This window comes from Sceloporus occidentalis, unplaced genomic scaffold (assembly GCF_023333645.1).
Source record: "Sceloporus occidentalis isolate IW3139 unplaced genomic scaffold, rSceOcc1.0.p SCAF_3, whole genome shotgun sequence".
NCBI classification, from domain to species: Eukaryota; Metazoa; Chordata; class Lepidosauria; order Squamata; family Phrynosomatidae; genus Sceloporus; species Sceloporus occidentalis.
The window spans coordinates 186,638,210-186,653,613 of record NW_028316983.1 but is presented as its reverse complement, the minus strand read 5'-3'; the positions used below and the strand labels follow the sequence as shown (position 1 = coordinate 186,653,613).

The 15,404-nt window shown below is 42.7% G+C and overlaps 1 protein-coding gene across 1 annotated transcript in view; it reads left to right on the top strand.

The window, feature by feature from the left end:
• The first annotated feature begins 8,533 nt into the window (after window positions 1–8,533).
• The window catches only part of EMILIN2 (elastin microfibril interfacer 2), a 53,459-nt gene continuing 46,588 nt past the window's right edge, over window positions 8,534–15,404 (top strand). The window contains exon 1 of the mRNA XM_089517126.1: window positions 8,534–8,731. Coding sequence (XP_089373252.1) covers window positions 8,604–8,731 — 128 coding nt within the window. The 5' untranslated portion in view covers window positions 8,534–8,603. The remainder of the gene's footprint in view (window positions 8,732–15,404) is intronic.

Below are 15,404 nucleotides of genomic sequence, written 5' to 3'. Positions count from 1 at the left end.
AATGTAAGGAACATGAGAGACACTGCAGACTGGGCCAGCCCGAAAAATCAGCAGTAGCAGAACATGCCACAAACCAGTAAGCTCCATGGAAAAAGCATCAGTGGTTGCCCTTGCAAATATTTCTTTTTTTAAAATTAAATATTTTATTATTAAAAACAAACACATTACATTCTACATCATACATCGCCAATACAAAACAATACATAGACAAGTATCTCTATATGTTTATACATACCTACATATACAATATCACATTCATTCTTCACAAATCTTCTCTAAGCTAAATCATCTCTATTTCTTTTTACTTTGTTCTTCTCTTCCTGCATTCACACTCACAAACATAAAACCGACTTCCTTCCTATCAATATTCTCTATCATGACTTTCTTACATTTATAACTAAATTCATAGATCCAATCTCTAATCATATTAATGTAAATTAAGAGTTGCCATTTCCCCCCACTTTAATTCCAGAAATTCAATCACTGCATCCCATTCTTCTGAGGAATATCCTTTCGATTCATCTCTTAATGCTTGCGTAAGTTTATCCATCTCTATTCCCTCGTATAAATTTAACATCCAGTCTTCTTTCAGTGGGATATCTTTACATTTCAATTTTTGCGCAAAACATACACGAGCAAAAGAGATCATATAAAATAAAAATTTTTGATATTTAGCTCCAACCTCATCACCAAATATCCCCAATAGATAAAGTTCTGGCTTTGCTTGCAGTTTAATCTTTAACATTTCTTCAATAGAATCATTTATCATTGCCCAGTAACATTTTGCCCATTTACATGTCCACCAGCAGTGATAAAATGCGCCAACTTCCTTCTTACATTTCCAACACATATCGTTTTTAACTTTGTAAATTTTTGCTATTTTCTCTGGCGTAAGGTACCATTGATAAAACATTTTGTAGAAGTTTTCTCTCAAATTTTGAGAGGTGGTGAAAACAAATCCATTTCTTCAAACCTTTTCCCATTGCGACATTAGGATAGGGTGACCAATATGTTTTGCCCATTTAACCATTTGATCCTTTACTACTTCTTCTTCGGTGTCATATTCCAATAATATACTATACATTTTCCCAATCAACTTATTACTTTCATTAGAATTTCTTCTAAATTTGAATTTTCTCCTCTTGATTGAAAACCATATATTTTTTGATCAATTTTAAATCTTTCCTGTAGTTGCCTGTGAGCAAACCACGTAACATTCCAGCCTTCTTAGTTTAATTTCTCTCTTGGTTTAACTACCCAATTGTCATCTTTTAATTCCAGAATATCTTCATATCTATACCATCTCTTACCTTTGATCATTTCTCTTCTGAAAAAAGCCTCATGGGGGGAAATCCACCACCCCATTTTTGGTAAGAGTCTTCTCTTATACCTATTCCAAACTCTAATCAAAGATTTTCTTGTACTATGAAGAGAAGTGGAACTATGCCTCTGGGCCTTATCACACATGAAACTGGAGGTCCAATCTGGGGCCCTTCCGCAGCCCTTCTGTAGCAAGGGAGAAACAGGGTCACTTCGAATCCAAGTCTGTCACTGTAAATTAGAACAAATGTGTAAGTGTCTTCTGTAGATCCCTCCTGGAAGAATATCATTCCAGTTAAAGCAAGAAATCTGTTCAATTATTCAGTTGTACAGAAATGAAAGCAAGCAAACCAAAAGGCATTACACATGTGGTGTGCTTCTGTATTTTTGCCATATGGGTATATTTAAGCCTCTGTGGTCTCTGTGTCAGACGTGGAAAGCAGCTTTTCCTTCACAATAAGATGTTCCCAAAAGTAGCAATTTCCTTCTCTCTCCACTAGCCATAGATCAATGATTGCACCTATTTTGGATAGCACAGAGTCCTCAGTTTATTAATTCATGAAAGAGTTCCCATCATATCCAGGCCAGCCATCACTCAGCGGCAGTAAGAAGGGATCACTGGGTCTCTACTGTATCACATGAAGCCTCAATCAAGTCAGTATTATTATCAGTATTATTTTATATAATCAGCTTATTGTCTTTTTGATAGCTCCAGTCAAATCATGAGGGGGAAGGGATATTGTTACTTTCAAGCCTCTAAATCCACCAATACAAGAAAATGTTTGTCCTACTCAGCATCATCTAGAAGTAGCAACTGACTATGTTAAAGCCCGGTTACCTGCCTTCTCATTCATTAAATACACAGCACTATCCTCTGTGTTTGATAAATCATACCTCAATAATTCATCTTCTGTCTAGGATTTTGGGCAAGGAGGTTCAGAGCAATTTTGTCCTGCAAAATCATATACAACTATGTAATTTATGTAACTAACAGTAGGAATGGAGCACCACCCCAGATCTGCCCAGCAGCTGAATAAGGGAGAATGAACATTTTATCTTCTTCTGGTGTGTAACCAAAGTGTGGAGCAGGATTGGACTTTGAAGCATAAATCAATCTTGGAAGTACATTCAGTCACCAAGTGGAAAAATTAGTCTTGCAAGAAAGGAGTTCTTAAACTAAAAAGAATGGGTGCTATAAAAAAAAGCTGCACCCAAAGAACCTGTAGTTTGCCCTATGAAATATGGGATTGGATCCCAGAACATACTCTTATTCTTCAATCAACTGCAAAAGGCAAGAACAAGACCACAACACAGGAGAACAAGCAACAGAGCAAATCATCCCACTTCCAGAGCTGATATCAGTCACAGAGGGAATAATAATAATAATAATAATAATAATAATAATAATAATAATAATAATAATAATAATAATAATAGCATAATGTAGAATCTTCCATCACTGGATGAAACTACACACAAATATCCCAAAGTTCCCTATAGGTTGATGTTTCTCCTGGACAGTACTTACCAAATCAATTTCTTTTCTTCCTACTGGGTGTGGGAATGTCTAACCCACATTTATTTTAAGGTTATGTAAATGCACGAACTCCTGATACATCCTTTCTTATCTACTCCAGGTCTATTTGATCTAATTTGGAAAAGCGGTATATAAATAAACATTATTATTATTATTATTATTATTATTTGTTTTACTTTTTCAAGTTTTAGTTAAAATTTGCTGCAGACCACTGTAGCATTTTAGAAGTAAAGTGTTCACTACATTGATTTAGCACAATCTAAGCCAGAGGTTCCTCCTGCATGATATAAGCATCTGAGGAATGTATTTGATACTTAGAGGTTGATGTACCGCCCAACATCTGCAAAGAACAAGAGAAAATCCCTGGCAAAATGCAAAATGTCCTTCTTTCTCTCACAGCAATTATGGCAACTATTTAATTATATAGTAAAGGGTTGTTTGACTCTCTTAACCCTATTCCTCATTCACTCACTCCTTTAACTAATTTCCCTAACTGACTATACCAATTGTCACCACAACTGTCATTTACCAACCTTATCTAAACCCTTTTTGGCCTTGCCTACATGAGTGATTTATCCCCAAATTATATCCCCATCCCTGCATCTTGGTGCCTCCTGTTTATACAACTCAAGGTTAAAACTGTGGGTGCATTCACACTTATGTTTTTGCAGCAAGGAGTTCCGAATCTCCGTGGCGATGCGATACTGAATCAAAGTTCCCAATACGTTTACCACAATCAAATCTCTCCGTGGCATTTTAACTCTACTGCTATTCACACTACCATCGTATTGATTTAAAATAGAGCCTCCATTTCGAATGCATTCAGTCGTTCTTATTTTTTAAAAATGCCACTGAAGTGATGCACATCTTCATCATTCCACTTCTGCTTTCACTGTTGGTGATGTGACTCTGCTTCTGTTGTCACGGGCAGTTCAAATCTGAACACAAAAAGTGTATAAATGTATAAATAAGCCTTCTGGTGCTAAGCCTTCTGATGTTAAATGGAGGTAGTGGTGGAAATACTGGCTATATTTATGGAGCCAGTGTCTTCATTGGCAAGCCCAGGAAGGATGTGCATGTTCCTCCCCTCTTTACATAACCCCTCCCTATTTTGTAAGAATCGGTTCAGAATGCACTGAATCAAATCAACAGCACATTCTCATTTGTGGTGATCCACATCTTTTCAAAGATGCAGAAAAAAAATTGGTATTGAATATACCAAGTGGGTTTCGAGGCAGCCCCTCTGCAAACTGCACTGAGTACACTCAGTGCAAGTATAAATGCCTTGGGAATGACCCGGTTTCCACACCGGGTTACTTCATAGTGTGAATGAGCCCTCTGACTCAGGTATGGACTGTCTTCACAACACCCACACTCAATTCGGAGCTTTCATCCCCTAACCTGCAGTCAAATTACTCATCTTTTGCTGCAGTATTTGGCTCTCTTCATAGTGACAGTAGTGGCTGCCTTTTCACTCACAGTCCCTGTGGGATGCTTGGCACCAGTGCTGTGGGCAAGAGTCACTCATTGCAAGAGCTGAAACACGGCAGCAAAATAGAGCAGGTAAGGGGCAAATTCAGTGGGGGGGGGGATTTGGAGCTAGAATACTTCAGGGACACCCCAGAGTATGTTGACAAGTGTAGACCTGCACTCAGACATTCCACCACTCATCATTCATTCTCAGCTTTCTATTTCCTCCTTACCTTGCTATCTCGAATACACATAAATTATCTCAATGTATGCATTAAGTTAAACAACATTTTACATCAAAAGTACATGACATAACAGTTATATCAAGTAGAAACTTGTTTACAGATACCATTTTTCCCAATCCTGTTTGGGGTGAAAGGCAGGTTTAATTTCCTCTCAGCTGTATCCCAAATGAAATTGAAACTCTCTCACTCAAACAGTGACAGGTCCTATGTTACCAAGGGCAGTGCTCTGTTTGAAGGTGACCTATATTTTAAGGGCTGTCCAATCCAAGCCCAGCTTTTTAAGGACGATGATAAGAAAGAACTAGGATCTAGCAGTTGCTTATCTTCTGTTGAGTTGGTAACTGGGCAGCAGATTGAGCAGATTGATAAGTCACCTGCTCATGGTATTTCCCAGTAGTTGTGTGTGTGTGAATATATATAAAACCATGCTCAAATTTTATTCAAATCTGTGTGTTCTTCTGTCAACCTAGCACATGCATGTACTTGTTAAAGAAATAGAAACACTGCCAGAGAAAACATATGGTTACTTTTGTGTTGTGTATTTGTGTGCCCTCAAGTCGTTTCTGACTTATGGCAATCCTAAGGTGATCCTATCAAGGGGTTTTCTTGACATGGTTTGTTCAGAGCAGGTTTTCCATTGCCTTCCTCTGAGGCTGAGAGAGTGTGACTTGTTCAAGGTCACCCAGTGGGTTTCATGGCTGAGCTAGGAATCAAACTTTGGTCTCCAGAGTAGTAGTCCATCAATTAAACCACTATGCCATGAAATGCTTAAATTATATTAGCCAGGCTTAATGTGATTTGCTCTAGTATACTATTAGTACATGTCACTTTGCATGTGCAGAGTGTGCTTAAATTTAATACCTCCCAAAGGGTGTTATTACCTTTACCATGTATTGCCTTTGATCATACAAGATCTGTTGTTATTACCATTTTTCTTTTCTGTGCCTTCTCCTCTGCCTCTGCAGTACTTGTATAAGTTTAATTACAGTCATGTAGCTATTTACCTGGGAACAAGCATCACCAAATTCAGTGGGACATATCTCCAAGTGCAGAAATATCAGACTGCACACTTAGTCTGTTTGTAGGTGGAAGCTGCTTTTCTTTGTTCATAGTGGAGCCTTTTAACTTCCTTTAAAAATAATAATAAACACATTTTATTTTTAAAACATTTAAAAATGTGAATTTAAAGATGCAGTTTGAGTTATGCTCCTCATAAAATCTATTCATAACCACAAATTGCTGGTACTGAAAATATACTGCAGTATATTAAAACGTAAAAAGGAAAGGGGAAGTGAAAATATTATCATGTAATTGTTGTCTTTCCTTCTCACGCTTGAAGGAATATTTCTTCATACTTCTAAGACATGAACCATGTCTGCTTTTATTTGAAGTTTCTTCAGTTATATTTAAGCATGCCTACCCATCTACTGTTACAAATGACAGAAATAGGGTTTTTTTTTTAATAGTTTGAAGAAGGAAGAATCAGTTCAAGTATAATAATCCAGTGTTTTATACTGAAACATATGCAGCTTCTTCCCCCATCATAATCACACTACAGTTCACAGGAGCTTGCATCCAACCAACCACTATTTCTGGGGTGAGTACTTTCATACAGGGATAGTTTGGTCCTCTCTGGGTGCATGTACACTGTAGATGTAATGCAGTTTGACACCACTTTAAGTGCAGTAGTTCCATCCAACGAATTCTTAAGATCTGTAGTTTTAAAAGGTCCTTAGCCTTTTCTGTCAAAGAAAGCTGATGCTTCACAATTCTGCAAATCTCAGGATTCTGTAGGATGGGGCCATGACTATTAAAGTGTCAAACTGCATTATTTCTACAGTGTATGTGCACCCCCTGATGTCCTAACTAACAAGTAAGATTTTATTGCCATAGGTACAGGGTGGGAGTATTGTGACAAATCCAGTTCTGCTGTAGATTAGGAGGGTGATGTGTCTCCCCTTCTGTTCGTGAGGCCTGACTTCATAAAATAATGCAGGCTTCATTTATTAAACTCTGTTTTTTGGATGCGCTTCCTCCTCTTGCCTAATAGTGTTCCTGGAAAAAGAGGACGGCTCATCCAGTTCTCAGTTGAATGGAAAGAAAGGGGGGTTGGGGGGGGGGAAATAGTGTGGATGTGAGGAGGGGGAAAGCAGATTTTCTCACTCATGGCTCGCTCAAAAATGGTGCACGTGTCCCGGGTTGTAGCTACTGGAGGGTGTTAAAATAAGAGCATTGCCTCCCAAAAGAATTTTGCCCCCTCCTTGATTCCCCCCCCCCTTTACTCTCCAAATTCCTAGCACTGCAGTGAAAAACGGAGACTGAAAAATCATCCAGACTTAGAAGAATTCTTCCATTTGTGGTGTTCCTATTCCTTTGGTTAGCTTTGCCTCTCCCTTTTCTTTGGGTGCCTACATTGCATTTCCAAATGCTCAAGGGTTAAGTTACTGCCATGCAATAAATTTGGGGTCCAAAAAGAAATTCTATTTGGGGGACAGACTTCTTAATAGCGGGAGGCAATGCCTTCATTTCTTCACATCCCTTCTTCCCACCAGTTGAACTAGGTCTCTGGCACAAGACACAAGTGTGTGCAAAGCTGGCCATACCCATAAGACTGTCATTCGCACGTAGGGCGCAAGGAGTGTTGGGGTCAGTTCCCAAAGGAATGCCACCATGAAGTCATTTGGACGTCTTGCCTTCCTCCATAGGGTGACCTGACATCTCCCTTTTCCCAGACATGTCCTACATTTCAACCTTATGTCCAGGAGAGAAGACGAGGCTCCACTCAGCCCTTTCTCCTGCCAAACCTCTCTGCTGGGGCTCTTAGCCCAGGGTGACCAGATGTTTTCCTTTTCCTGGACATGTCCAACATTTTAACCTTATGTTGGCAGAAGTCTGGGATAAACCCAAAATGTCCTCCATTTTGGGAAGAGAGGGAAGATGAAACTCCAATGAGCCCTTTCCTCTGTCAAACCTCTCCCCTGGGGCTCTTAATCCAGGGTGATCAGGTGTCCTTCTTTTCCAGGACCTGTCCTACCTTTCAACCTTCAGTCCAGGAAAGCTTCCAAAATGTCCTCTTTTTGAGCATGACTAAGAAGCATTAATTGATGTTTCGAACTTTTCTGTAGGCATGCCCTCCATTTTTCTGGAATCCCTTCCGTTTTGCAGTGCCTTGTCCTCTGTGGGTAGGACAGGGTGACCAGATGGTCACAGCCACCAAGGAGGACAAGGCACCGCAAAATGTAGGACATTCAAGAAAAAATGTAGGATAGGACGTGACTGAACAAAGGCAAAACACTCATATAAATATAAATTAATGCTTCTTAGCCATGCTCAAAATGGAGAACACTTTGGAATCCTTCCTGGACAGAAGGTTGAAATGTAGTAGGATGTGTCCTGGAAAAGGAGGACTCTTGGTCACCCTGAGCTAAAAACACACTTACAAATATGAACTCATGCTTCTTAGTCCTGCTCAAAATGGAGGACCTTTGGGAATATCACTACCAATCCGTGCTTTGTAGTCCTGCTCAAAATGGAGGACAGTTTGGGACATAAATGTCAATCCATGCTTCTTAGTCCTACACAAAAGGGAGGACCTTTGGGAATGTAATGCTTCTTAGCCCTGCTCTAAAGGAAAGACCTTTGGGAACATCAATGTCCATCCATGCCTCTTAGTCCTTCCTGCTCAGCAAGGAGGACCTCTGACTGGGAGTCCCTCCTGAGAGGAGGCTGAAACGTTGCAGGGCAAGAAGAGGAGGGGGTGCCTCTGGCCCTGCCCTGGGTCTGGCCCTGTGGCCCCCACCAGCCCTGAGGGAAAGTGGGGGGGGGGGAGAAGGCAAGGCCAGGCGAGGGGAGGCTTGGGCGGTGGGCGTGGGGAGAGGAGGCAGGGAGGGAGGGAACTTTGGAAGGAGAAGGAGAGTTCTGCTCTTGGCTCTTCTGGCGTCAGGAGGAGAGCTGGGCTGGAGAGAAGGCGCAGAGGAGGAGGAGGAGGAGGAGGAGGAGGAGGGCTTGGGGCTCTGCTCGCTTGGCCAGCCATGGAGGGGCCCTGCTGGAAGGCCCTGGGCTGGGCTCTGGCCCTCCTGCTCTCCCTGGAGGGAGGCTGCCTCAGCCAGGACTCAGCCCCGCAGCAGCCCCGCTCTGGACGCCCAGGAGCCAGGAGCAGGTGAGCCTCTGCTTGCTTTCTCCCCAGAGCCATGGCCTCCAGCAGAGCAGCTCAGGGCCCCCCTCCCTCCCTCCCTCCCTCTCTTCCTAGGGGGGTCACTCTGGGGGTCAGCCCAGCTTCACCTTCCCTGGCCCCCTCCCATCCCACCCTTTCAGGGAGGCTGCTTTGCCCTCAGCTGGCTCCTCGCTCTTAATGCCCATCTGCCACTCAGTGCCAGTGTAACACTTGTGAGGCATAAAACAACACCTGCCCAAGGCTACCTGTAAATGACAAGACCAGATGCCTTGAGATAGTAGGCAGGCCTGCGTAGTTTCCAGGGGGTCAGAGTGAAAAGTTGCGAGTAAAATGTGATTTTTAAAAATATATCTATTATTATTAAATGGTATTAACATAAAACAGAGTTGTTTTGTGGCCATGTTCTAGAAGAGTTTATTCCTGACATTTCACCAGCAGCTGTGGCTGGCATCTTCAGAGCCCAAAAGGTCCACAAAAAACTATGAATACCGGCCATGAAAGCCTTCAACTTCACTCATAAAACACAGACAGATCTTCTACAGAACATACAAATAAAATACCATTCAGAGCTATTGCAGCTACCCTCCCATACATTACCCCATAACAGTCCCATGCGTTACCCGGTACCATAACATAACAATCCATACGTTTCCCCTTACCTATGTATTTAAACTTATTAACTCTATCACTAAGCTTTTTAAATTCTGTATTACCTTACCACACTGCCTACTCTCCTATTCATCCTACCTCACTTATCGTTCAGTTTTTCTCATCCCCTTTTCTCGTCTTCCTAAATACCTTTCCATTTCCTTTCCTTCCTTTTCATCTCTCTTTCACCCTCTCACTGCCTTCCCTTTGACTTCCCTGAACATGTGATGTTTTTAAAGATAAACATGTGATGTTTTAAAAGTAACATTAAAAACAGGGGCCACTCCTGTCTCTTCCCACTAAGTCTAGCCCCATTCACCCCATCTTTTCAGCATTTTAAAGGGACACATGGCCTGTTTCTGCCCAAAGGCAGATGTTTGAGGGACAGTGGTGTCATCCCCCGCTTAGGATGTCACCTGGTGTAGTTCGCACCCCAGACATCCCCTTAGTGACACCATTAGTGGTGGTTGTTGTTGTTAGCTGCCCTCCAGTTGCCCCCAACTCATGGCAACCCTATGGATGAGACATCTCCAAGAACAGGATGGCCAGATGTCCCCATAACCACAATGGAGGACCTGGCTCCCGCAAAAATGTAGGACATGCCAGGGGAAATGTGGGACACGACCAAAGAAAAGCTTTAAATATATAAATATAAGTGGTTGCAGCCACGCTGCAGAAATAATCCAATCTGACACTACTTTAACTGCCATGGGATAACCCTGGGATTTGTAGGTTTTTGTGGCCCCAGAGCTCTTTGACAGAGATGGCCTAATGTCTCCCAAAACTACAACTCCCAGATGCAGCCTTAGTCATGGTTCAAATGGAGGACATTTAAAAATTCCACCTGGACCAAAGGTTGAAATGTAGTAGGACAGGTTCTGGAAAAGGAGGACATCTGGTCACTCTGCTCCAAGACCCCCCTGTCCTCCCCTGCTGTGCTCAGGTCCTATAATTTCAGACCCCTGACCTCTCTAATTGACTCTGTCTAGTTGGCATGCGGTCTTCCTCTCTTTTTGCTTTGTTGTTGTGTGCCTTCAGGCCCTTTCTGACTTCTCTTTCTTCATTTCTATTTCCTCATTTTCTAGGATGAATTTATGTAATCCTTTCATGGTTATTATTTTTGTTTTCTTTATGTCCAGCATTAAGCCTACCTTTGCACTTTCTTTGACTTTGGGGCAATACTTATTTCTTCATTTGTATTATTTTTGATATTTCCCATTAATCATAAATTATCCATCTTGCATCCAGAGTAACAGGACAACCCGATGCCCACCGTAGTATATAAAAACACAAAAAGAACCCAACACATAATTTTAAAAGAAAATTTTCAGAGAGGACTCGTCTCTCTGTGGTGGGGAAGCTTAGCCTTTCCTTCCTTGTTGGAGACACGGGTTGCATTCACACTGCAGAAATAATCCATTTTGATACCACTTTAACTGTCATGGCTCAATGCTGTGGAATTCTGGGAATTGTACTTTGTTGTGGCACCAGAGCATGGCTAGAGGCATTTGGGGGGCCCATCACTTGTCAGAGGGGCCAACAGCTGCCCCTTGTTTGCAGGGAGTATGTGCTACTGGAGTTGTGTCACCCACCCACAGAATTTGGGAAGAGTTCAAAAGGATGCATTGTAATGAATGTGCCATCATTTAATAGTCAACCCAGCCGAATGTGTGAATTGGAGCATTCTCCACATACTTAAGGGGATGACTGCATGCAGTCAACAGATGTTACATTTGTAACTAGAAAATATACCAATTTTGTTCAAGGTAAAGCCCATTACTAGTTGTTGTTGTTTGCCTTTGAGTTATGGCAACCCTAAGGGTTGTCCGTTGAGGGGTTTTTTTTTGGCAAGATTTGTTCAGAGGTGGTTTACCATTGCCTTCCCCTGAGGCTGAGAGCATGTGACTTGCCCAAGGTCACCCAGTGGGTATAAAGGGCGAGCTGGGAATCGAAACCTGGTCTCCAGAATCCTAGTCCAGCACTCAAACTACTACACCAGCTGGCTCTCAGCCCTATATCATCATAAATCAGTGTGGAAGCTCAATAAATAGTTTCGCTTCAGTTAAAAGAAATCAGCAGTGACCACACACAAGTGTGCAAAAATGCACATGGAAGGAATAGCTAGTGTTTTTTAATGACACCGTTTGTGCACTCTTACAATTGTCAACTTTTGCAGCAAAATGGAGTTTCAAAAATTTGACTGACCACTGATGCCAATCAAGCAAAGACTGGATCATGGAATCACCTCCACATAATTCCCCAGTGTCCTCTGAGATTATTCCAAAATTTAATTAGTCAGTTGCTCCCATTCATCAGTCATCATTACCCCCATAGGTTACATTCAAAATAAAATGAAAGGCACAATTCTTGAGGTGAGAGTCAAGATGCTAAATGAGTGGTGAAAGAAGGCAAGGGTGCAGGACAGAGATGGTACAGCAAAGGAAACAAAGAAAGAGAAGATTAGGAAGGAGGTAGAAGCTGGAAGGAAGGAACACCTAGGTTTGAGGGGTTTGGATCAGAAAAAGGGGAAGGATGGAGGAAGGACTAGGTAGCACAGAAGAAACAGAGGGAATTTGGAAGGAGAAAGGGGAAGAAGCAGAGGGGATGGAAGGTGGCCCTTCTTACCCTTTTTCTATTCTGCAGTTTCTGAGGTTGCATATCTGTGTTGTGAGGATTTGTATCATTTCCTCCTAATCCCAATGCACATATATGCAAAGAAAGTGAAAATACCTAAAATAACAACCACCTCTCTGTGTGCCACAATGCTTGTAAAGCAAAGAGACACACAAAGATTAGAAGGAGCTGTACCACACACACCTAACAGATACTTGGAATACCTGGAGAAGGACCTCTTTCTCAGGTTGTTCAACCTTCTAGGAAGTTTATCACATGGGACGAATCCCATGCAGAAACTAAATTTAAACTGAAAACGTTTTTCAGACAATGTTCGGGCTTAATCCGAACAGAAAGTTGAAAAAACTCACATTTGCAGGATGTTTTTCAGACAAAGTTTGCATGAATGAAAAATAACATGAAAATAATCCGAACGTAAAGTCGTTAAAACCAGCTCCTTTTTACTTTTGCTAAATTCCGAAAGTACAAAGGAGCTTTCTATTTGGATTATTTTTGCGTTATTTCTCTTTCATACCAACGCATCTGACAGACAACACCCAGATTTTAAAATCCAGTTTCTGCATGGGATTTTACCAGTTTGCTCTCCATGTGATAAGCTCCTAGGAGAGCATAGGCACACCTTTTCTCTCATTCTTCCTCAACATCTGTCGCTGTTGCTGCTCTGTTGGCCCTCTTATTGCTCTTTCTATTATGCAAGATAATTGCTTTCATTTCATATCGGTGGGGGAATCTCACTTCTGTTAGAACTAGTGGGATTTCCCCTCCTGAATATAACTGTTATGCAAAGGAGATGGGCAGCGTTACACTGTGTGGAGAAGAAGAGGTTAATCGTTGCAGTCCCCAGCTGCAATTCCCTTTGAAAATTACCACCTACATCGCATTTAAACTTGGGAAGGGGAGTTTTGGCAGTAATGCTGACATTCGCTCAGATGTCTGGAGGATATCCAGCGGCCTGGGAAATAGATTTGGGGCTGGGGTGCCTGTGGTGTAAACTGAGTTTAATGGCAGTATACTATAGAAATCTGCTTATCTGACCTGAAAGGGTAGGAAAGTCCTTTCTGTATTTTTTAGTCTGTAGAATACTAATTGTTTTGGAGATTATGAAGACTAATTAAATTTATTCCTGCCTTTGACTGAGAATGATCACCCAAGTTTTACAACAGATAGCAACAACAAGGATACCCTCCTCCCCAAACAAAACCTTTGACTAACCGTTAAGCAAAAATATGCTTTTCTTTAGATCTTAAATCACAGAACCTCTTGTAGTGGGATTGTTCCTTCTGGCAGAGGAAGTGGAAACAAGTTACTTGCAGCTGCTTTTTTTGTCCCTGAAGAGGCCAAGGCTGGTCATCCTCTTGGTGTGATGTTCTTCTTGGCAAGCAGAAGGGGCAACTCCCATTGTTCCTTAGTCCCATGGCTGAAGGCAGAGGTCAGGGTTTGCATCTTTTAAATTCTGCAGCCTCTGTGCAGTATTATAATGGCTGACACAGGCAACTCATCACTTAGTGCGCGCACACACCGCACCTCATGCCACCTGTTGTTAAATGTATTGTTACACCTTTAACATGTCCACTGCTTAAAGAAACATCTTCGTGTTACCTCCCTCCCATCATTCCACATCATCAGTCCCCATTACATGTATGCACCACCTAAATTTACTTCAGATTTTGGCAATGGCAGAACCTCCTCTGAACAAATCTTGCCAAGAAAAGCCCATGATAGGTTCACTTTAGGGTCACCATAAGTGAGAAACAACTTGAAGGCACACAACAACCGCAACAATGCAGATAAGGCAGATGTCAAGGCTGTGCCTGCATGTTCCTTATTTGGTGGATCGGTGAAGTACTCAGCAAAAATACACAGTCCTAAATTCTAATGTTAGTCCTAACTTGAGTAAACTCATTTAATCACTGAGGCGGGATACAGACGGGCAGGGGAAGACGTCTTGGAGGTGTATCCTGCTGAATACGGAGCCTCCAGACCGCCCACCCCGGGGGCGTGGCTCAGGTGTTGGGGCTTCCACATGGGGGGCAGTGAAGACGCCTCACCTGGGGCCGTTTCTGACCCACAGTTTCCAAACCGCCACCTCGGAGGACGCTGCAAAGAGAGAGGCAGCTTCTGCACGGGCGGCCAAAAACGGGGCTTTTTTTTTCTTTTGCCGGCTGGCGGATGCGCAGCTGCACAGCTGCGGCGCTCAGCACCGGCGGCAGAAAGCCTATGTGCACATTTAAAGCGCCCAAGCCCCTTTAAAACTTTTTCCCTCGCCCTGCCCAAGAACAATAGTGGTCTCCTGCCAGCTGGTGATCAGCTGGTGTTGGCATCCTTGTCCGCTTGCACGTTGCCAATGTCACCAGCATCATGGATGCCTCCTCTCCTTTGGTCCCCGTGCTCTTGCTGAATCTGCAATGCACAGCCACAGCTGTCGCCGCTGCCACCGCTGTCCCCCTGCCATCCCCCATCACCTCCCTTGTACATATGTAAATATTTAAAGTTTTAGGGGTTTTTATTGTTAGGTGAAAATGGCACAGGAATGTGTGTAGGGGTTCACTTTAAATTCCAAACTTTCCCCAATTCTAGCAGCGCATGCGTACATGTTGCTCTAGGGTTAGGGTTAGGGTTACGAGTCTTAAAATGCACTGCAGCTGTGCTGCAGCTTCCACACCTGCATGGCAGCTGACGCTGCAATTAAAGCCTGACTGCAAACTGCGCACGTTCCAGGACCCCAACTCATTATGTGACGCAGCAGACACGAAGCTTTTAAATGGGCAACTTAAATTAGCAGCGTAACAATTTTGGCATACCGGTGCAGCAGCTTACAGATGGAGCTGCGCAGCTGCGCATCATACAGAAAAGAAGCGGGGAAAAGCAGCACCTTTTTAATGCCGCTTCTTCCCGCTTGGGGCGTGCGGGCAGCGTGTTCATGGCGGCATTCAGGTAAGGGCCGTCTGAAGGCTCTACCTTCATGACATCATGAACACACCCCTTTTTGCCCGTCTGTATCCCGCCTGAGATTCACCTATGTGGTGATTTACCATTCAACAGTTGATTCAGTGGATCTCCTCTAATTAGAACTAATCCACAGAATTTAGGACACGGTGTTCATGAATTCATGAACGTATTGAACACTGACTACATATTGAGATACAGTGGGCCCTCTCCTTTCGCAGGGGACCCGTTCCAAATCCCCCCGCATAAGGGAAAATCCGCCTATGCTCAAGCCCCATAGGAAATAAAGGGGCGTGTGCATGGGGCGGAGCGGTGTGCATGCACCACGGGCACACACACGCACCATTGTTTTCCTCCCCAAGCAGCTTCTGCATAATTATTATTATTATTATTATTTATTTATTTATTTATATCCCGCTCTTCAGCCAAG